Source organism: Panthera onca, chromosome B3, assembly GCF_046562875.1.
Source record: "Panthera onca isolate mPanOnc1 chromosome B3, mPanOnc1 haplotype 2, whole genome shotgun sequence".
Lineage (NCBI taxonomy): Eukaryota > Metazoa > Chordata > Mammalia > Carnivora > Felidae > Panthera > Panthera onca.
Window position 1 is genome coordinate 86,479,050 of NC_138344.1, and position 24,215 is coordinate 86,503,264.

A 24,215-nucleotide genomic window follows, 5' to 3' on the forward strand; every position below is an offset into this window, starting at 1 on the left:
AAATCTTTCTCTTTTCTTCTGGAGTTTGGATTCTGTTTCTGTAGAAATGGGCAGATTTTGTAATCTTTGAGATGAGAAAAAGGAAAGAACTGAAAGATAATTGCTGCTACCTAGGACAAATAAACATATTAACTATTTAATTTCTTCTCCAGCTTAACAGAGCTAAACAGATAACCTCCCCCTCGCACCCCCCCCCCCCCGCCCACTACCATTGTGTCTATCTTTTGGAAAGGAACTGAGTAAAGCACTAAGATTATTTGTTTTATTGCAACCAAATCAACAAAGGGTTGACTTTGAATCAACTTCGTACCCTGTCGTTTCTCAAAATATTTGCTCTAATGGGTTTCACCTGCACTATAAAATTACTAGTTTCCCACAAGTAGATTTCATAACATTCATTTTTAGACTTGAAATTGGAGATAAACACTATTCCCAGATGCTAAATACTCATACTATTATATTGCAGATCAATACTACAGCAGAATTCTTAACAAATCGTGGTGTGATTCACGAGTTTATGGGTCAACAACAGAATGCAATGAAAGACTATCAAGCAGCAATTTCCCTAAATCCTACGTATTCACTGGCTTACTTCAATGCAGGAAATATCTATTTTCACCACAGGCAGTTTTCCCAGGTAAGGAGTTTTCCTTAATATTGCCTTTTAGACACTAAATGCTTTGTTTGTTATATATAGTTTCAAAATGCAACCTTACATAACAGGCTAATCATTCATTAGCTCTTTTTTTTTAAGTTCTCTTTCATAAGAATGTTTGTAATTATTTATTAAATGTTTACATCTCTATGGGTTTATTCTTGTCATTATCATCAACCATTCGATACTTGTCCAGTAAACATTGTTCTGGACTTCCCCAAGCATGGGCCATTGCCTGGCTATCCATTGTTGCCAGCTTCTGTCCTGGAATCCTCTCTTTGACTCCACTTAGCCAAATCTCAGACTTCCTCCGAGACTCTTTTTTCATGACGTGATTATCTAACTTGTCTTAATTGCTACCTTTCCTAAACTTCAGTCACATGAGCACTTGACCGGGAGTAAGGAGATAAAGATGCTGGTTGTGGTTTTATGACATCTTAATCTTTTTGGACTGTAATTCAGAGTCTCTGAAATGAAAATGTTGGGTTATTAGATGATATTTACATAATTCAAATTATTCTGATATTTACATAATTCAAACTCAACTTTAATTTTTTATTTATATTCTCTCTTTTGTTCTTTATCTTCAGTTTATCTTTGTTCTTTGTCTGTCTTTGAGTCAGAAGTTCAATTCATCTATTGTCACCCTTTATTTTATATTGTGGTGAGTTGTCAAGGTGAGGCCATTTCCCTAGTACTGCTTTTAGCAGTTTCCTATGTATTTCAGTCTGCAATGTTTTTGTTTGTTTGTTTTCCTAAAATGTTACACCTGAAATTTTATTTCCCCTTTGACTGAATAATAAATTAACAAGGCAGTTAAAATGTCTAGGTAGAAGGACTTTTATATTTTCTAATTTTAGAGTTTATTGAGTTTTAATGTGGTCTAGTATATGGCAACTTAAATACTCCAGGGGCCTTTTCTAAAAACAATTTATGCTATAAGGATATATAGTTAAAAATATCCATATAAAATATACCTTATAAATTACGTTTTTAATTTAGCCTACATCCATACTTGTTTTTCATTTGGTTCATGTTGGACCGAGAAAGGTTTATTTAAGTATCTTAAAATTAGTGTGGCCCTCTGTAGTTTTCTTTACATATCTTATAATTTCTGCTTTATAAATATTGCTGCTACATTATTATTTTATGTACAGATAGCCATACACATTACATATGCATTGTGAGTGCATTACAAATGCCCTTCTGTTTCTTTTAGCTCTTTGGAATAAATTTGCTTTTATCTGATATGAAGATTGTGACCTCTGATTTCATTTGGTTTGCTTTTTGCCCGATATTCCTTTGCCCTTCCTCTTATTTTCAATGTTTAGAATCCTTTATTTTAGGTTTGCATCTCTTTTATACAGCGTAGAGTTAGATTTTGCTTTAGACGGCAATTTGAAAATATGTGGCTTTTCATAGATGGGTTAAGTCCATTTACATTTTGCCATGGTCAGTATGTTTGATCTTCTGTTATTTTATGTCATATTTTTGTGTGCTGCATTTAAAATATTTTATTCTGTAGTCTGCTTTATTTAATTTTTTGAAACGTTTTCTGATATTTAGGAAGGTTTTCAGTTTTGCTTTAGTGATTACCTTTATAAACATATTTCTATAGTCTTAGTTTCTTATTTCTCCAGTTTCTCTACTATAAACATCAAGATTACCATTTAATCTCTTCTTCCCTTAATCCTCCCTCTCATCTATTAGTTGATTTTAGTTAATAGTATTCTTTTTTTAAAAAAAGTGTCTATTTTTATTCTTAAATATGTTCAAGCTTATGGTATCAGCTTGTGCCAGTTTTCCACTGTGTCTCTCTATTCTCCCATTTTGTTGAGAGTTTCGTTATTCCTCCACTGCCAGAGGGGTTAATATTTGCACACTATTTTGTTACCCTTATTTCACATTTTAGCCTCTGTTCTCTAGTTAAGCATACTCAGTTGTCATTACCAGGCTTTTTGCCAAAGTTTCCCTCCCAACTGCTAATTTCTTAGTTGCCTGAAATTGGTCCTCTAGCAGAGTCCCGAGAAAGGGCTCATGAGAACAATATTCCTTGAATTTTTTAATGTTCATAGCTGTTTGCCTGCAGCTTTTACAACTTAAGGTAGCATGTCTAGGTTTAAGGTCCTGACTCACTGTTCTTTCCTTGAATGTTTTAAGTATTTCACTATTTTCTGGTGTTATATGTTGTTGTCAAAAAGCCTGATGCAAACGTGATTTTTGTTCTTCTATTGGTGACTTCGTTTTGTCATGACAACCAAAGTTTTTTTGTTCGTTTGTTATTGTTTTTAAGTAAAAGGTTCTACCAAGGTACGTCTCAGAGTTGATGATTTGGAGTCAAAGTATGCAGTGTGCATTTTCAAGATGCAGATTTCAGAAGAGTTTTGTTGAATTCAGTGTAAAACTTTTTTTGTTTCATTATTCTCTTCATTGGAATGAATGTCAATTATTATATATAAGATGCCCTCTGACTTCTATATACCAATTATTTTTTCTTATGTTTTTTAATTTCTTAATTTCTGTTGCATTTCTTTGCTTTTTTCACATTTCTCTTCTAAATATTTACTGTGTTTTCTGACATCTCTGTTATCCCCCGTGGACTTTAAATTTTTTTTTTCATCTGATTTCTATGTCATGCCTTCCTAGCCATGTCTTTTCTGATATCCTTCAGTATTTGTTTATTTTTTTCTTAAACACAATTGCTCCCTTAGCATTTTTTTCTAGTTCGTTTTGAAATGTTACATTATAATTTTTCTCTACATTGTAACAATACTTTTTTTTTCTACTGAGTTTTTATAATCTTTCCAAAAATTAAGCTATTACTTTTCATCCTTGGCTTTTACAATGAAGGCAGGCAAATTGCTTCTCTGTTAACTCACATTTGAACAAGATACATCTTGTTCCTGGACTAACAGCAGAGCCTCTTGTGGGAAGCAGGGTGATGGGCCATGGTAACTTTCTAAGTTCTGCTCGCCTTGATGCTATGGCAAAAGACTGCAAAATGTCCTCTCTAAGCCTACCTGGTCTAGGAAGGCTTCCACTACAAGCTCTGTGTTTCTTAGAACTTTCCACAACCCTTACCTTCTAAGATGATGTACTCATTTTAAAAACTTGTTTTTATTGCTTGTATTTTCTGAGAACTATAGCCTCAGTGTTCTCCTCTGACATCCAAGACTGCCTCTGTATCCCTGAATAAAATGACCTGTGGGGCATCTTTATATACCAAAAGCTATCGTTCTTCTCTTTATTTTGCTGGAAAAGTTCAGCAAATATTTTCTGATTCCACTAGCTCTTCATCTCTTCAACCTCCGTATACTTATGATGTACCTGCCATGTGTGAGGCATTAATAATAACCCTGAGGATACAGAGCTGAGCAAGATCAGGAAGGCTTCTTTTCTGATGTAGCTTACTTTTTACTGGAGGGAGAAATAGAAAATAAACAAGAAAAATATTAGTAGTGACAAACATCTAGTACAGTCTCACATAAGCATTATATCAGTATAAGCATATATGTGGGACTATATGAGATGAGATCGCCTGGGCAGGTAGTATAGCTGGAGAGAGGGGTTTGAGGAGCGAGCCCTGTGGTAGCACCAGTGTTTAAGAGCGAAGCAGAGAGGAGATACCAGAAAGTAGACTGAGAAGGCAGCACCCGGCTAGGATGATGGGAAGAAAAGTAGGAGATTATGATAATACCTCGAGAATAATGGGCTTTAAGAAGGGAAAAGTGTCCTGTGGCAAATGCTGCTGGGAGAGGTCAAGAAAGAGGAGGATGGAGGAAGTCACTGATGATTTTGGCAAGAACACTGTCACAGCAGCAGAGACAGAGCCTTGAATAAAAGGGTTGTGGAAGTGGGTGGCAGGGTGGCTCAATCAGGGAAGCATCCGATTTTTGATTTCAGCTCAGGTCGTGATCTCCTAACTCATATATATCACCAGTTGCTAAAACTGGATATTTTCCAAGTACATCAGAGCCCAAACTGGGTTGATCTCGCTATCCCCTACCTCTTGTCAAGCTCTTCTTCATATAGATCCTCTCTCAGTTCAAGATGTCATCTTCCATCAGGTCACCTGAGTAGAGACATCAGCATCAACCGTATCTTTCTCTTCCTAACTTCTTTCATCCATCAGTTATCTAATCCTGTCAGTTTTGCTTCTTGATTTTTTTTTCCCTCAGATATGTGCCCTCCATTCTGTTCTACTGCCATTGCCTTGGTTTATTTAGGTCTTATTTTTTCCCAAGTTAGATCATGACCCTGGACACCAAGCCCTGTGATGAGATTCATTGACCTCAGTAGTGAAGCTAAATGCTGGGACAGAGAATTATTGAAGATATAATTCTATGAGGTGTGAATGAGATTGTTGTAGCTCAGATCTCAATGGACAGCTGGGAGGCTAATGTTTCCCAGGTTGATAAGCCAAGGTCAGTTGCCTTAAACTTCATCAATCTTAGACCATCTCTGTCTGGGTCCTAGCAATGTTTCCCTGCATTGTGGAGTTAGTTAGTGAGATAAAGATAAATAAAATGACCAGGTCAGTTTTCTGTTCCCATAAATGTTTAAGATCCACACAGGAGGGAGATTCCAATCTTTTAAACTTGCCTTTAATAACTAGGATGAAACTAGTTAGATTTAAGGTGTATTTGATCCTTGATTTTTTTTTTTTAAGTATGGCTCTGTTTTCCTGGCACTAGGGACTCATTAGCTGAGTGAATATTTCATTTAAAATGTATTTTGTCCTCTTTCCTGATATGCTGGATACTTAGGCTTCACAGAGCACACCCTCTCCAGAGTTAAGCAGACTTTGACAGTAATTATGCAGCTATTTTAGTATGCTTGAAGCCTTTTTGTGGAGAAAGTGGCTTCTATTTCCTCCTCCCCACCTCCTCAAACTTTGTTTCTAACTATACTGAAAGGAAGATTTAGGGGCAGGAAAAAGGGTCCTTCAACAGATCAAATAATCTCTAGAGACTTAATATATATGTGCATATATATGTATACACATATATGTGTGTGTGTGTGTATATATATATATATATATATACACACACACACACACACACACGTGTGTGTGTGTGTGTGTGTGTGTGTGTGTGTGTATTATATGTTTTGGCTTCTTTTATCATTAGTTAGTGACTTAATCATTTTAAATCACATTTGGATGAGCTACGTACATACATCATGAAGTATGGGTAACTTAAAAAGTAACTAGATCTGCTTTTTAATTGCAGATATTATGGCATTAAGATGAATTGTTAAAAAATCAAGGCCATCTTTGCAGTAGGTGTCTTTGACCTTTAATTGCTTCATAACTATTACTCCTATACTGCAAGTAACCTCATTAAATGTATGGGCTTTTATTTTCTAAGTAATATATTTTGGAAGCTATGATAGAAAGTTATATTGTTCACAGGTACATTATTGTGTGTTACTGAATTATTTTATTGTAGCTTAAGTAAGCATTTGCTCCTACTTGATTGAAGTCATGCTTTTGTGATGTAGAATAGTGTGAGCTTTATTGATTATTTACTGGTTAACTAAAATGAAGCCTGAATTATTTTTTGAAGAAAGTCTTGGCGCTGCTTAGAGTCATTTCCTTGCCTCATTTCTGATGATTGTTGAGCCTTCTGTTCAGGAGTGAATTCTCTTTAAGCTCTTCAGAGAAGGATGTCATTTCTGTCACCATTTTAGTAGATCCTTAAACTGCACTTATCTGCCACATAGAATAGTTCCATCCAGGAACAAGATGGGTTACACAATCTTGATCTAATTGCCTCTTAAAAGTCATCAGAGGTAGCAAAGTTCACAGAGAATTGCCTTAGGGCTACGTCGTCTCTCCATTTGTAGACACTGGGAAAAAAATGGTTTATCAGTAATAATTGAATAGAAAATAATTGGTGTTTTGAATATCATTCTCAGTACTTTACATATGAACCTCACAATACTAATTGAGCACTGAAAGTAGAGTTCTATTTGTTACTTCCATTTTACAGATGAGAAAATTGGGGGCAAAAGGAGCTTTAGTTACTCATCCAAAGACATGGTGACAACAAGTGGTAGAGCCAGGATTTGAATCTAGAAATCTGGTTCCATGGTCTGGGCTCCTGGACACCATGCTACCAGTGTTTCATTTCACTCATGAATCCCTGTAATACACAGAGAAACATAGTTCAGCAAAGGAGACAGAGAAAATCATTAGAGGGGTAAGAGAAAAACCAAGGAGACATTCTGTCTCAAGGACAGGGAATTTTACAAAGGAAGCAAAGATCAAAAGTGTCCATGCCACAGAAATGTCATGAAAGAAAAGAACTAGAAAATGTCCATTGGGTTTGAGGACATCTGCAGCCTCAGCAAGAGCAGAACTCACAAAATAGGGGGAGATAGAGAGAAGCAAGATTGTGGTGTGTTGGGAAAAACTGAGTGGTAAAAAATCGGAGAACAGTCTGTATTGTTAAAAATGACTTTTCCTTTAAGTGAAGTAAGTTTTAAAGTAGGATCCAAATTTTTATCCATCATGGAATTAGAGAAGAGACTCCTATCTTGAGTAGTAGAGTGTCTAATCAGCATCTGAAGTGAGTTGTGGTGAAGGACTATTTTAAAAGTTTCCAATTTATTATTGATCAATATGTTGCTAAGACAATATAAACAAGTTACTAGAAATATGTTTATGTCATAGCTGCGTCAAAATGCTTTAGAAGTTACTGACAGTTTACTCTTAGTTTCTGTACTTAAGCTCTTTACAGACCTGTAGTAAATGATTCTCAAACTAAGACCTCAAAACCAGTCTACAGACCACACTTTGAAGTGTTCCTTTCAGCTTGATGATGAGTAGAGAATAATCTAGAGTCTTTGGTCTTCTTGACAAGTTGATTTTTTTCCTCTCTCTTTCTTCTTCCCAACTTTCATAGTATAACTAAGTTTTTATCACTTAATGGTATGGTTTAGAACCTTTTTTTTAAAATTCATTTACCTCTGTAGCTCTTAGATACTCTGCTTTTATATGAAAAATGTTAATTTTCCAACATATTTTATCTTGTTGTGACCTTCTTTTCTAATTTATATTTTGCCTTCTTCTAGTGCTGTACAGGGATGTGGGATTTCAGGGGTTGGTAGTAGAGCATTTCACCTCAGCAAGGAGTAGTGTTTTATCACTGACATTATCGAGATTTGCCAACACATGGTGATAACAAAAACAAAAGTGACTTTTGGCTGTTTTTATTACTGTTTTTTACATTGTCTACAGACAGTGCACCTCTTTATCATCCCTATTTGGGATGAAATGCTTCCTCTGTCCCCTTGGTATGCCAATGTCCTTATTTTAACTTAAGAGCAAAAGTGCTTCAAGTTACTATATAGCTTCCAATTGAAATATATTCAAATTACCATCATCTTCACATTTTGTAGGCCAGTGACTACTTCTCAAAGGCTTTGAAGTTTGATCCAGAAAATGAATGTGCTGCCATGAATCGAGCTATTGCAAATACAATTTTGAAGAAATACAAAGAAGCAAAAGAAGATTTTGCATATGTGGTTGAAAGCTGTCCCTTTTGGGCTGCAGTATATTTTAACAGAGCACACTTCTACTGTTGTTTAAAGCAATATGAACTAGCCGAGGGAGACCTAAGTAAAGGTATTTTTGTTTTGTAATTTTTGGCTAAGATCACAGGGGTTGTTGATATGCTTAGTTTTTGACAACAAAAGGAGAAAGTCATCAGGTCTATTTGTGTAGGTAAACTTACATAAGAATTAATGTTTTTATATATTATATCTTTAATGCTACCAATGTTGATTCCTTTATGGAACAGCTTAAAGCATGGGTAAGCTGAGATACAGAAAATTGTTAGGGAAACCATACATAAACAATGGCAGCCTTTCAAAGAAAGACATTGTACAGTGTTCCCCAAGTTAGTTTCCTTAGAAAGATTTAATATTTTTAATCTTACTAAATAATTACTTACATTTGAAGAAAAATGCTTTCAAATAAATAACACTAAAGTTCTTATAAATTTTTTATTTTTAAAAAAGGAGACTATTTTCTAATGTTAGCATAAAACATAGCTTGAAATGTTTTTTCTTTTATAGCCCTGTCTTTGAAGCCTGATGATGCTCTCATATATAATCGCAGAGCAGAAGTTCGTGGTAGAATAGGTCTGATTGAGGAAGCCGTGGCTGACTATATTCAAGCACTTGATCTTCAAGAATATGCCCCAATGATGTGATTACACCGACCATGTTTTCTGCAGGAGTCTACACAGCTCTTCTTCCAGAAATCGAAACTTCTTTGTTTAAAAGGTTGCACTATCTTCATTATTGTATACATTATGTTTTGTTATCTACATAACCCTTTAAAGCATTTTAACAATATATTTATACTATATATTAATTATAAAGCTTCTAGATCATTTTTATGCATATTTGAAAAGCTAATAATAACTGAATTTCCTCATAAGGTGAGGAAACATAAATAGAATGTTTCTTAAGGAATATTAACATCTAAGATATTTTTTAAAGTAAAATAATTCCTTTTGAAATAACACTTCGTGATTATAGAAGGTCATTGACCTTTTCATCAATACCTACTCATAATGTTTTCAACAGTATCTAGATTAAAAAAAATAAATACAGAGCTGATAGCTGTAAAGAAATTGAGTACATTTCCTCTCTCTTCCTTTAAATAATGTCTATACAGGCCTGTATTTTTCCTCCTACTTACATCATTCCACCAGATAAACATGTTTCTCTTTTACATGTTATCTCCCTGCCAGGACAGCACCTATAAAAATTTTGGCCCTCCTGTTTCTTTAATATAGTTCGTTTTGCCTCTTTAATTCAAATTTCATAAACATATATCAAAAATTTGTATACACGTATAATTAGCTCATAGAAGTTAATGAGAATAAATAAAACAGGTAAGGGAGTGCCTGGATGGCTCAGTCAGTTGAATGTCCAACTTCGGCTCAGGTCATGATCTCGTGGTTCATGAGTTCAAGCCCTGCGTCGGGCTCTGCGCTGAGAGTTCAGAGCCTGGAGTCTGCTTCAGATTCTGTGTCTCCCTCTCTGTCTCTCCCTGCTCATACTCTGTCTCTTTCTCAAAAATAAACATTAAAAAAAATTTTTAAAAACAGGTAAAAATTCTGTATAGATTGTCCTTGAAGGATCCTTGAGTGAACCAGAGAAGCCCTTTCGTTTACCTTCCTGATAAAAACAAGGATTCATTCACATTTGCTTCAGTCACTTGTTTTTCTTCTTCACTTCATTCTTGTACATCTCTATCTCCTGAGAGACATCAGGCATGTTGGAAAGAATACCTCCATCTACTCAGTTTCTGGTTTTTGTTTTGTTTTGTTATTATTATTATTATTATTATTAGTTTGATGTACCAGATTTTCACAATAGAAGGTTGATTTTAATATGTGAGCCACTGTGGGGTTGGATGCTTCACACTATTTCAGGATAATCTTCTAGGCATGATATGTGGGCTCATGTGAGGATTGGGTCATCCCTAGGGAATTGTTTCAGTTGGTGAACCAGACACATTTTAGTAAACCACTTTGGATCTCTTGCCTTCATTTGTCTCCAGATATTTTTGTCCCATCCAGCCCAGACCTTCGATGAGATTCAGACCAACCTCCTGCACCCACAGAGAGCCCCTTGCCTCCTGCTTCGCCCACTGCCCTGGGGCATCTCTGTTAGTGCTGAGGTGTTGGATTGCCATGGGATCGGCCAGTGCTCGCCCAGCTGTACCGTGGATGTGCAGGGGCCTGAGTCCCTGTCAAATACACCTCTGATGCTGGGAGAAAGGAACTAGTCGATAGATTGTTCTCCCTTCCTTCTCTTGGTGGCATGTCTCGAGACACTCAGTGGTGTATACAGCCTCCTGGAGGACGCTCGTGGCAGCCAGCTTTAAAACATACCTCGTATTGGTGCTTCTGTCTTCCCTGCCTCACTCCCTCTCGTCACTGCTCCTACTTTTCTGGGCTTGCACTTTTTGATAGAGTCAGACCACAGGAGCATTTGCCTCTGGATCTGCTTTCTGGGGTAACCCAGGCTAAGGCAATTAGTCATTTAATATATATATTTTTCTGATTGCACACAAATACTTACAACATGAAGCAGGAATGATACAAACCAAAGGCCATCCTAGCATAATGGAATCATGTCTAACTTGTCAAAATGCCACATGTCCCCCTGTCCAGATCCCCTCGGCACCCAGTTTCTGTGCACACTGGCAGTGTCCTAATGCACACACCTACACTTTCCACCTGAGGCATTTCTCTCAGATCGCACATAGGCCAGGTCAGAACTGGAAGGGGGTTCATGTCACTAGGAGCAGCCTTCAGCATTGACAGATGGAAGGTGGAGGATAAACACTTCAGTCTCCTTGATGTTAGGTGGGCGCCTCTCCCTGACTTCTCCAATCGGCTTAAACTCTCCCCCCACCTCCACCAGTTGCCCACCATATAGCCTCCTCAATAACATACCCTTTGTTGGCTTTCCTCACCCTTGCCTCACTCTCTCCTCCTGACACCAGCTTCCTGGAACCTCCTCCTAAATAACCCCCTGGCCCTCAAATCCTGGTCTCAGGTTTGGCTTCTGCAGGAATGAATCTAAGGCAGCATCACCAAGGAAGAGGCACTGAAGCTGGATCCTGAGCAGGGGTAAGTGCCCATGCATGGGCAGAGGTGTTGGACTGTTAGGCCCTCAATACAGACTGAATGTCAGGACAGGGACAGAAGTGGGAAAACAAAGCATGTTTGAAGAGTGGCTGGAGCAGAGTCTTTGTGAGGAAATGGTGGGAGGAAAACCTGGTCGTGTGGTCAGACATGAAAAATCTTTGGTGCTAGATAAAGGAGCCAGAAGAAGGAGTTAAGACCTAACTCTGTGTGGCGTATAAGGTGGGGCTGGGGTGGGGAGACTGACAGAGAGGTTCCACCCCTTCATTCCTTTCATCTCCTGGCATCCTCATGTTAATGAACTGAGGACATTTTGTCATCACCAGATGAAAACTGGACTTATGAAAATTGATCAGTTCTCTGCAGAGAGAGGTTTGCCCTGTCCTGTATGTGCTCCACTCTGACTCCGCGTGAGTCTGTCTGCTCTGAAGATAAAGGCAGGTGAAGGAGACACAGCAGGATAGAGGCAGGATGGAGACCAAGGGAGAAAGTGCCTTCCAGAAAGCCATGAGAGCTAAATCATACATGAAGGACTCCAAGGGAAGAGGAAGGACATGTCTGGATTCCGTCTTTTTCTTTTTAGCTTGAGTGACGTTGACTTCTTCAGCAGATGAATGGAGCCTATATCTCCCACCATCATGGGACTTAGTGATCAGGTTTAACTTATTCACAATACATGTGCACGTGCACATACACTCACAACTTTTACTGATGATTATTCCTGGGAAGTAAAATTGGAGGGAAAAAAGGATAAGGAGATTGTTTTACCTTTTGTTGTTGTTGTTGTTACATTAAGATGGAAGAAGAATGGTAGGACTACAAGTAGCCTTTACTTTCAATTTTTTACACATTTTTGTAATTTACAGGGGGGTTTTGTTGTTTTTTTCTCCATGAGAGTCTAAGCTCTATGAGGACAAGGATATTATTATTATTATTATTATTATTATTATTATTATTATTATTTTCTTTAGTGCTGCATCCCTAATACTTATACTGACTAAAAAATAAGAGATGTTCAAGATATATCTGTTAAAATAAAACAAATTACAAATGCAGTAAGTCAATATTTCTGTGTAGATATTGTGGTGAATTGTTTGCTTGTCATACACTCCATTGTACCTCCTGCATGTCTGCCATAATACCGAGACTGAAAAGCTAAGATTATGTCTCCCAAATGTCCTTGCAGCCAGAGTTCCCGATGTGATTTAGTTTCTGCCAATCTGATACCATCTCTTGAGACTAAATGGAGGCAGCATCATGCAAAACACCTTCCTGCTGATATTAAAACAGTCGGCTATGGGTGGTCCTAGAGCAGAGCTCTAGATTTAGCAAATAAAGAACCAGGACACCTGGTTGAATTTTAATTTCAGATAAAGAAGGGGTAATTCAGGACTCCTAGTTGAACACATGACAACCAGTTACATTTGAATTTCAAATCAACAACAAAGTTTTTAGTCTAAGTATGTCCTGACTATTGTATGGGACACACTTACACCAAACATCTTTTTGTTGTTGATCTGAAATTCAAATTTAAATGGGTGTCCTGCATCTTATCTAGCAAACTTATTTGGAAGCCAGCCCTCATGGCCCTGGCTTTCTGACCCTGGATGAATTGTACATTTTTCCTGGAGCCAATAGCTTCTGTGACCTTTTCTTGATTTTCTACATTTCTCTTTATGGCAGAGCAGACTCCCCAAGTTTGGCCACTTTTGTGTTGCTCTTCTGATGGCTCAGTCTAGAACCTGCTGGACCTTCTGACAATGATGTGAGCATGCATTTCTTTGTATGAAACCTCTTTCTTCTTAAAATTACAAGAATGGCTTCTGTTATCTACAGCTGAACTCTGACTGACATAGTTTCAAAGTTTTTTTAAAAAAACAATTTAGAGCTTTTCTTTTCTCATGAATGGAGTCAGAGTAATAGCATCTTTTCTGCAATGAGGTATTTGTATAGTTTGGTCTTGGGTCAAAGTGGGTCAAAGTTGAAAATAATAACTATAATAATGATGATTTTTAGCACTTACTTGAAGCAACGTAGATACTTTGTCTCTACCTTGTCAACAGTCTTGCGAGGTAGTAGGTATCATTAGATGAGGAAACCAGGACTCAAGAAGATTGAGTTATATGATGAGTTATACATAGCTAGTAAGTGGTGGAGCTGAGAGTCAACGCTTACTCTACTCTAAAAGCCACTGCTCTTTCTGCTCCTTTTCACTAGAGAGAAATAAAACAAGATTAATTCATAGTCTATCAGTCTTTATCGTAATGACATGAAAGCTTTCTGCCTAATGATTGTTAGTGCAGAAAAAGGATTTTCAGTCTTTAATGTTTCTTTTGTACTGGTATATATATGTATATATTTATATCCATGTCAATGTGTCTGTGTATATCTAATCTAGCCTCAGATAAATGTGTGATAATAGTAAGATTATCTTGAGCTTTTAATTTGAAATATAGTCAATGGGCAATACCTTGTATTTTATCTTTAATATTAAAAGCCAGATGGTGCACCTGGTGGCTCAGTCGGTTAAGCATCCGACTTCAGCTCAGGTCATGATCTCACGGTTTGTGAGTTCGAGCCCCGTGTTGGGGGTCTGTACTGACAGCTTGGAGCCTGGGGCCTGCTTCAGATGCTGTGTCCCTCTCTCTCCCCTTCTCTGCTTGCACTCTGTCTCTCAAAAATGAATAACTGTTAAAAAAAAATAACCTAAAAACAAAATAAAATCCAGATAAGAATGGCAGTAGAAGTTCAGTATGTAGGCAGTAAGACAGGGAAGAAAAAGGAAATCGTCATTTGTTAAAGACCTACTATGTATCAGAAACTCAGTTATGGCTTAAGGACATTTTCATTTCACCATTATAACCTATGGAGGTCTTGTTATTCCCACTTTACAGAAGAAAAATATGAGGTACAAAAAGGTTAAATAATCAATTTAGAGTACCTCTAGGATAATGATGTTACCCAAACTTTGTTTCATTTTTATTTACTCTATATATTTCTTTTAGTGGGCTTATTAATATCGATTGAATTTACTTAAAATAAGGAATTTATAAAAATAAATGTGTAAATAATGAGAAGTTTGTCCTTGTTCTACCTAAAAGAATCTCTTCTTATGCCAATGTTTCTCATATTACAATTTGGGAAACACTGTATAGTATTAGTGCCTGGAGTGCATCTGAAAGAGTAATCAGAGTGAGAGAGGGGAAAACAAATAATCCCCATTGAGATGGGGAGGGAAAGAGAAAGAACAAGAAGCAGAAGTTGACTGGTACCTGGACAGGCAGATCAGAACCAGAAGCAATAATTGTGTGCTTTGGTAGTGTTAGTCTGTATTCAGAGCATTTTGTAATAACAAGGTCTTGCTCCCAGAAGTTTTCCAGCAGAGCATAAAAAATGTTAGTCAATGTCTTAGAATCATTGATCTCCAAGAAAAACAGGCATTTTATGACTATCCGTGATGAGATCCCAATGTCCAACATCTGTTCCTCTCCTCACCTACTTTTGCATGGCTAATTTATTTTCAGAAAGAGACCTTTTCCCTACACAGGGGGGTGGCTTAGATATTTGTGCTCTACCCTTCCACAGCACTATCACCTACTCTCTGGAACATGCTTCATATCCATACATCCTTGTTTAATGACTGTCTTCCCCACTACTCAGAAACTCTACAAGGGCAAGGATTAGGTCTACCCTGTTCACTGCTACCTCACCAATGCTTATCACCAGTTCCTGGCACACAGCAGGTGCTTCATAAATATTTGATGAACTTACTTAAACAAAACACAAGCCTGAACATTATGTCCTGCAGGACAATATGACCCAACACACTATGGCTACATTTTACTATTCATTTCTATGATAAAGTGAGCATGCTGTGAGATTCTAGGCAAGCCCAGAATCTTCAAAAGGCAAAGCAATGACATCAATGCTATTCTTATTTAACCTTTCCTGTGAGTAGAGAGGTCTTTAGAACCACAGCTTTTCCAATGCCTAACTTACACATATACACACAGCACCCTGAAAACCACAAGATGAGATGAATAACTTTAGAAAATGAAGTTAGAAAAACTCAAGATGTGATGAATGAAGTCAGCCTGCTATAAAAATAACAGCTGAAAAACAACTCTGTGTCAAGGTGATGAGGGCAAAATGAAATCACAATGTATCAACATCTCAGGCTAATCATTGTAATTTTTATAATTGGATGATGCTATGACATAATTAAGTTAAAACCCAATTAAGTATAGTGAATAAGAGACTATAACAAATTTTTAGTTACTTCCTTCCTTCCTTCAGAAAGTTTGTGCTGGGGCACCTGAGTGGCTCAACTGGTTAAGTGTCAGACTGTTAATTTCTGCTCAGGTCATGATCTTATGGTTTGTGAGTTTGATCCCTGCATAGGGCTCTGTGCTGATGATGCAGAGCCTGCTTGAGATCCTCTCTCTCTCTCTCTTTCTCTGCTTCTCCCCCACTTGCTCACTGTGCGCGCTCTCTCTCTCTCTCTCTCTCTCTCTCTCTCTCAATAACTAAACTTAAAAAAAGAGAAAAGACTATGAAAGATGCATGTTGCTCTTTTTCCCTGGGAGCCTACAATGGACTCAGCTAGAGCTGGCAGGCAGGCCTCCTTTGCAGGTGCAACTGGCTCAGGCAGTTCCTGCCCACAAAATTCTCAGTCCACGTTTGTACTGTGACCATCTCTTTGAAAAAACAGCCTTAAAATTTTTTTTTCCCCTAAAATACATAGTGTGGCGATCGTAGTCACTTAAATTTATAAAGAAATATAAAATTTTGCTGTTTAAGCCTGTGTTTGAAGACTTTTATCTTCCCAGCACCACAATTTTAATTTATTTGCAAAAGGATAAGGTATTAGTTTGCATGTACTTGTGTGGTGATTTTGCTTTACTTTAGAGCTCTTGCTTCTCTGCAGGTAGAAAGATCTCCAAGCCCCCGATGAAAAGAAAAAAAAATATTAATCACTGAAAACTTTGCCTCAACATATCTGTATCAACTTCATGACACAAATTTTAATAGAGAAAGGAAGCTTAACTGACTAGTGGCTTATGCTGATGATACTTGTAATTTTATAACCATCACTTACAAGCAATAAATCACTAAGTGGAAAAAGCATCATTTACATTCCAGATAGAAAAATTCTCCTTAATCTTACCTCAGTTGGTTAGTAGGCTAGACAATTCCATTTATTGTGCATATATATGTATACACACACACACACACACACACACACACACACATATATATATATAAACACTTTAAAGTATTATTTTTATTTATGTGGTTCTAAGGCCAAAGGAATAGATCCCTAATTACACTGCATGAAATATTTCTTTTTTCTATAAATTTCCCATAGGAGACCATTGTAAATCTATGAATCAACTTAGCTTGACTTCTATTTGGAGAAAGAAAAAGTAATTGAGAATTTAACTTCATGATTTATGGCATTATGATTGTTACACAGTAGTAAGTATTTTTTTAAAGCTTGTTATAAATTAAAATATTCAGAATTTATTAGACTGGAAGACTGCCATTTAGGTATGTTTGCTTTAAATTTTTTTAATTATTTATTTTTGAGAGAAAGAGAGAGAGACAAAGCATGAGCAAGGGGAGGGGCAGAGAGAAGGAGATACAGAATCTGAAGCAGGCTCCAGGCTCTGAGCTGTCAGCACAGACCCTGATGTGGGGCTCAAACTCATGAGCTGTGAGATCATGACCTGAGCTGAAGCCAGACACTCAACCAACTGAGCCACCCAGGCGCCCCTAGGTATGTTTGCTTTATAAGCTAGGAACAAATTTCTCTTCTGAATTTGAAGACCAAGGTAAGAATTTTAGTGTCTAAGTTAAGGTGATTTATTACACAAAAACTAGAGACGAGATCTCCTTTCCTTAAAAATAACAATGATTTTATTAAAGTCTTGGAGCCCTGTTCAGAAAATTTGCAAATTCTATAGTACAACTCTGTGCCTTTGTAATGTGGGAAACATCTCAACACAATTTTTCTGGGTGCAATTTATGCTGAATAATGTATGAGTTGTATAATAGCTCTGCAGCGCGTTCTCATCTCCGCAGGATGCTGGCTTCTAGTATTGCATCTCCCGCTTTCAATTCCTATGCCGTATGTTTACTATATTGGATCTTTGACAGTAAGTAGTCAAGGTGGGGGAAGAATGTTGGAGAACTGAAAATCCTTGGCAATCTAGAAAATAGCTTAATACACTAGACTTCTCATTGCAGTGTGGTTATGAAAATGTGAGTTTTGAATAGAACTTTCCTCTAGGGTTCTGAACCTGGGATGTCTTTACACCAGGGAATAAGTGGGTAGCCAGTGAATATCTATTGTACTTGGGGAATGTTAGAGGGAGAGAAGAGAGAGAAATTTAAGTAATTTAACTGGAAAGCAATTTAAGCATTTTCACATAAAAAGATACAGCTTCGTTATGGAATAGAACTTTAAAAATTCACATGAAATCTTAACAGTAAAGCACGAGACTTTGGAGACATTGCTCCCTTTTGAAAGGCTGCTTGGGGATATACCACAGATCTGTAGGGGTCAGCATTCACTCTCTGTTCCTGGTGACCATGAAATAGTCGCAACATCCACCACCACAGCAACACAGCAACGTTGTTCCTGAGGCTTCCTCCACAGCGGGTGCCCGTGAGCCCATTTTACAGATGAGGAAATTTGGGTCCAGAGATATTAAGTGGCCCATCAAGGTCCCACATTTTTTAAATATAATTTATTGTCAAATTGGCTTACATACAACACCCAGTGCTCATCCCAACAAGTGCTCTCCTCAATGCCCATCACCCATTGTCCCTCTTCCCCACCCCCTCCTGTCCACCTTCAGTTCATTCTCTGTATTGATGAGTCTCTTGTGGTTTGCCTCCCTCCCTCTCTGTTTGTATCTATTTTCCCCCCTCCCTTCCCCCATGGTCTTCTGTTAAGTTTCTCAGGATCCACAGATGAGTGAAAACATATGATATCTGTCCTCTGACTGACTTATTTCACTCAGCATAATACCTTCCAGTTCCATCCATGTTGCTGCAAATGGCATGATTTCATTCTTTCTCACTGCCAAGTAGTATTCCATTGTATATATAAACCACATCTTCTTTATCCATTCATCAGTGGATGGACATTTAGGCTCTCTCCATGATTTGGCTATTGTTAAGGTCCCACATTTAAGGAAAGAATCATAATACAAACCCAGGCAACCTGATAACTTTGAGAAATGCTGTTTCAGGAATACTTTGGAATGAAAATACCAATAAAGTCAGATAAAAAAGACTGAAGCTCCTCTCTTTGAGTTGTTTTTTGTTTTTTTGTTTTTTTTTTAGGATTCTGATTGAAAGTCTTTATGACTAACTAGAGTAGAATAATTCAGTTCTCAAAGAACTTTCCATGGTACCTATATTTTGATTTAATGTCTTAAGTGCTATCTTCATGTCTCCTTAGATCCATTTTAAGCTATATAAAATATGTAGAATAATAACATTTAAGTGCTTACAAACTGTCAAGACCTTTTCTAAATGCTCTATATGTATTATCTCTTTAATTATTACAACCACTCCATGAAGTTCTTATAATTAACATCGCATTTTATAGATGAGAAAACTGAGGCAGAAGCAGATTAGGTAATTTGCTTAAAGTCACACATCAACCAAGGGGTCAAACAATCTGACTGCAAAGCCTTTCCTCTTTACCTGAGTCTAAGGGGCCTAAGGAAGGACAGACACTGAGGCCACATCTAATACGGAGAAGTGCCTGTCAGCGGTCTGCAAGTCTCAGGGGGATCTGTGCCCTGGAAACACTGTCTCTTGACACCCCAGAAATTGTATGGTTCCTTGAGAACTTCAGGAATTCCATGTCCTGTCTTCTGTTTGGAATAATATAGACCCAAAGTGGCAATACAATTTCATCTTAAAATGAAGAAGGTTAGAAAGTACAATTCGACCTTAAAAACCTAGTAACTAACCTCACTATGCTATAGGTTGTGGCTTCTACTGAACTAGAACTTTATTTTCTAGATACTAAGTCTCTCTGAGATCTACCCCTTAAAGTTTATAAAAAAAAAGAACAGTCTCTCTAAGAAAAAACGGCTAATGCTGACCTAGCTTTCTAAACAGGATGAGGCTTTAAGAATAATTTCTGCCATTCAACTCTCCTGTGACCCACAAGCAATAAATGACAGTCTTTTAAAAACAGCAATGGCTTATCCTGGGCATCAAGCAGGGAAGAACTTGAGTGATTTCTCTACACTTGTAATGTCAAGAGGAGTCCTACTCAGAGACCTCTGTTATAAAAGAGGAATTGTTTATGGCTATTGAAAAATCCTCCCAGAACTGTCCATCAAACTTTATGAAATGTGTGAGTTACTTAGGTATCAGCTTTCTGGATCTAGTTTTGTTTTTTCGTTTTTTTGTTTTTTGTTTTTTTTCCAGAGCATTCAGAATCAAACCCTTTGCTTACTGGCTGGTTTCATATTGATAAACACAGAACTGTTTTATTTTCTTTTTCTTCCTTTTCTCCCTGTTTTTCTTGACTCTCTTCACACCTCTTTTCTTTCCTTTATACCCTGTACTGAGACTCTAACTCAGTGTTTCTCAAAATGGAGCCTGTGGCTCACTCAGAATTGGCTAGAATGCTTATTAAAAATGCATATTTGAGGCCTTCCCTCAACTATACTAAATCTGATTCTCTAGAGTGGAGCTGAGGACTCTGCATTTCAATAAGCTCCTGAAAGATTCCTATCCAGACTGAAGCAGAGAAGGTCTAGCCCAGCAGTTTTCCAACTTTATTGTGGAAAGCTTGTTTCATTAGAATTCTAGGCGCTGGTCCAGAGTTTCTGACTCAATACGTCCCTGGTGGGGACCAAAAACTTGCTAATGCTGCTGGTTCAGAAACCCCACTTTGTGAACACTAGAGCTTTAAGTTCTAGTCTAATCTTTGAAGTCCTGAAAAAAAAAAACCTCTAATAAAACATGCTCTAAAATGTTAAATATTTTGTTTATAGAAATAAAAATATTACCAAAAATACCCAAATTTCTATCTGTACCTTTGTGTGGGACCATTCCTCACTCTACATCTCTGTATGTTCAGCCCAGCTCATCCTTCAGAGGGTGACTCCCACTCCCTTCAGGTAATCTTGATTTACACAATGGTGAGCTCACTCTGTTTCTCTCCTTGGCTCCTCCCCACCCCCCAGCTTTCCACTTGTTTGAGGATACTGATTCCTTTCTATGTAGGGGTGTAGATAATTGTGTTTGGGGAAGATGTTTCATCTTTCCTACCATACTGAAGACTCCTTAAATACAAGGTTTGCACCATTTTTTATTCTGCCTTGCCTGATAGTGGCACTTCATTAATGCCGAGCACATGTTTGATTAATGAGTGAATATTTCAGTGAGGCAAAGATATATTTAATTCCTTTAAATTAGAGCTAGACTGTTAATGCTTTATATTTTCCACTCGAAGGATCAGTCTTCACAGCAATGATAGTTGTTCTTTAATTTTGCTGAGAAGTTAGGTAAATGAAAATCCAAGGAATGCTCCAATAGGGTGCTGAGGTTTTGTACTGGTTTTCCAGAAATAATTCTGTTTTGGCTACACAAAGTGTAGTTCCTGGACCAGCAGCACTGGCCTCACCTGGGAGCATGTTAAAAACTCAGAGTCTTGAGCCTCACCCCAGGGTCATCAGAATCAGGATCAGAATCAGAATCAGAATCTCTTGGTGCTATCTCTGTGCATTCAAGTTAGAGAAATACTACATTACTCAGAAGAGTTTTCTTCTGACTGAAAGAGTACTTAAACATAGTGACAAGTCAGTGCTAGAATCCTTTTTACTGGTGACTACAAGTTTGTTAAGAAATGTTTTATTTGTAAGATACCCTTGTGGTAACTGGGAGTTTTACTGGGGATTTGTAACCATCATCAAAGGTTCTTATTATATGGGTATCATATTGTACTAGACACTGTTAAAGAAATGTAAAGAATCTGAGCTTTACCACAAAGCCAGACATGATTGATGTGGGTAAGCAGATATTAAGACATAAGTAAACCTATGAAGCCTATAGATCCAGCATCAATACAACATGAATGGATTTGTTTTTGAAAGTCTTTGTTTTATTCACCCCCTATAATCCACATTTCTTTGATTTGTGAGTTTTCAAAACAAGGTATTTTTAGCTATTTGCATACAGAGATTTGGTAATAAACAGTTACCTGGGCAGGTTACATTAAGATTGATATTCCTGAGCCCCTCAACAACTGATCTCAATTTGTCACAAAAAAGTATAAGTGTCCTTTGATATGGAAAATTAGTTATGCTATGTGGTACCCAAGTAAAGGCATCTTCCCTTTGGCTTTCATTTATAGTATAACTCATGTATAAATGGGTCAGGCATCAAAGGCATAATTAACAGTTTTAAATAAATTGTCAAAAATAAGGGATAGTGTTTATGTGCTTTGTATTAAAAGTTCACTCATAATTTAGGGTTCAAAGTGTGCCATCATTATACAAATATAAAAACATTCATTTAAGCTTATCTGAGATTATCGTACTTAGAATATTGATCTTTACTGCTCCCTAGTGAATGGATTATGCAATATTTAATGTGTGAGGCTTACATGGACTATGGACTTTCTTGGTTAATAAGATCTCTTTTCTTTTATGACAGTTGTGATTCCCAAAAGATGCTCATTAGAAAGGTGAGAGTGGCTGCCTTGAACGTATGCTGGTTCAATAATGGGCAAGGTATCAGCAAGGCCCTGGAAGGAGTTTAGGAACTTTATGTGTCTCATTCATTTCTGTGCTGTTTTTTTTTTTTTTTTAATTTCTCTGGGAGGTTTTATGTGACATAATTTAACCAAAGAAGAACAGTGTCATTAAAAAGCTATTTAGGATATGGATGCTAATACCAGCTGTAAACATTCTGCTCTCTTAGGCCCTGGAGTATTAGAACAGGGGAATACAGCAGTTAATTATAAGAATATATTTTCCATTTTCCATAGTATTACAGTATTTTGATGAATTACTTCTCTATCACTGAAGACTTTACTTTCCAATGGTCTACTTACTAGTTAATATTGCTGCTATTAAACTTCTAGCACATAATCATTACTATATTATTCTGGATAATTTTGTTTCACTGATATTGTCTTTATTTGAGACTGTGGGATCGAAAACAACCAATGCATGCTACCATTTGCAAATACAATAAGATGACAGTATTCATTATGAACAGAAGCAAAACTATGCCCATGTCTTCTTAATGGCAGTATTAAAACCTTTCCAAATTTGACATGCACTTTTCTAAGTTACATGAAGATTAGCATTGTGAACAATCAAGTCTCATAAACTATTTCCTCTTGGGAACTTCATTTTCTTTCTCCTCTTCTTGTCCTCGATATAAAAGCCAAGATGTCTTGAATTCAGTAATGAATTGCACAGCAAAGAGTAGGTATTTGATGCATGTTTATTGAAATAAGTAAACAATATTGGGGGAAAATTTGACCCCTCAAGAAGAAACATTTTAAAATGTGAACATGGATTTCAGTAATTTACAACAAAAAGTCAGTGCTAACTACCAGGATATAGAATGTAGTCATGCGTGTTTTATATTGGTAATAATCAACTGACATGCATTTCAGTCTTGTATTAATGTGCTTTAATGTTCAGAATAATAAAGCTTCTACATAAAGGCGTATAATTTCTTGAACTCGCTCTATGTCAGTTTTCTGAATTAAAGTAATTTTCAAGTAAAATAAGGTTGTTCCCAGGGATGTAATAGTTTAAAAGACTAGGGCATTTTTTTTTTCTAAAGTGCATATCTGGACTTTCGGTTTAGAATTGCATGTCTGGAAAAACTTTTCATAATCTGCTTTTCTCCCCTTTTCTTTTCTTTTTGCACGTATTTATTTTGGCCAGCTGGCGAGACAGATCTTTTTCAGGGGCCCAGCCTTCCAGTCTGAGTGTGGTTGTCCAAAACCAATCTTTGGATCAAATTCCTGTCTTACTTGCTCCAGTGTCTGAACAGTGTTGATGTCACAGGGGCATCGTGACCCAGTTGTCTGTCCCAAATGCCTGGTAGCTTGCCAAGTAAAGAGCTTAGCTTGGCGGCCACACATTACCCTGCCTCACAAGGGGCAAGGGGGTTGCGATATGCTCCTTGGGCAACCTGTCTCACCTTGTGTCTCCCATGTGAAGGTAGACATAGGGGTCTCCTTCTAAAATAAATGGCCCTTCTTCCCCTTCCCAACTTGGTTGTCACCTTATCTAGTCTTATCAGTACATCTGTGGACTAACACAAGGGTTAGTCCAATGAGGCAGGGGCTGGAAAGTTGTCCTCGCTTTAGAACTATTCCATGGCTTTGATTCTGGGGGGAAACTGCACAGTTTGATTTCGTTGTAGATGGAATTTGTCCTAATGGGATTTCAAGATTTTGTGCTAAAGTTTGTGCCCTATGCATCCCAGTCAGTTTTAGAAATGACTTTCCTTCTCAGAAATTCTAAAATTCCAGACCGAGGCATCCCCTGAGAAAGCCAGGAGGGATGCATTGACTGGAAACCAATGTTCCCTTGGAGTTGGAGAGGCTGAATGTGGGGCTTTTCACTGCTTCATCAGGTGTAACACTGGCACATACACCACCCGTCCCCCACTCCCATGACCTTGAATGTGGGGTCTCAGTTGATGTGGTCATAAAACAGAAACATTCTACTACTTGAAACCCCTGAATACCTTGTCCTCTTTCCTTCCCTTGTGATCATCTACCGACTAAATGATCATTTTTAGTTTTCCCTACTTGGAATAGTTGAGGAATCATGATGTCACAGAAAGGGAATGGGCCTGGTTGTCAGAATGAGATTTTCTCA

At 37.4% G+C, this 24,215-nt stretch overlaps 1 protein-coding gene across 1 annotated transcript in view; it reads left to right on the plus strand.

Annotated features, from left to right (window-relative positions):
- The window catches only part of TTC6 (tetratricopeptide repeat domain 6), a 201,928-nt gene extending 192,468 nt beyond the window's left edge, over window positions 1–9,460 (plus strand). Inside the window, exons 30-32 of the mRNA XM_060619579.3 lie at window positions 467–637; window positions 8,060–8,285; window positions 8,738–9,460. Of these exons, the coding sequence (XP_060475562.3) occupies window positions 467–637; window positions 8,060–8,285; window positions 8,738–8,874 (534 nt within the window). The 3' untranslated portion in view covers window positions 8,875–9,460. The remainder of the gene's footprint in view (window positions 1–466; window positions 638–8,059; window positions 8,286–8,737) is intronic.
- The last annotated feature ends 14,755 nt before the right edge of the window (window positions 9,461–24,215 follow it).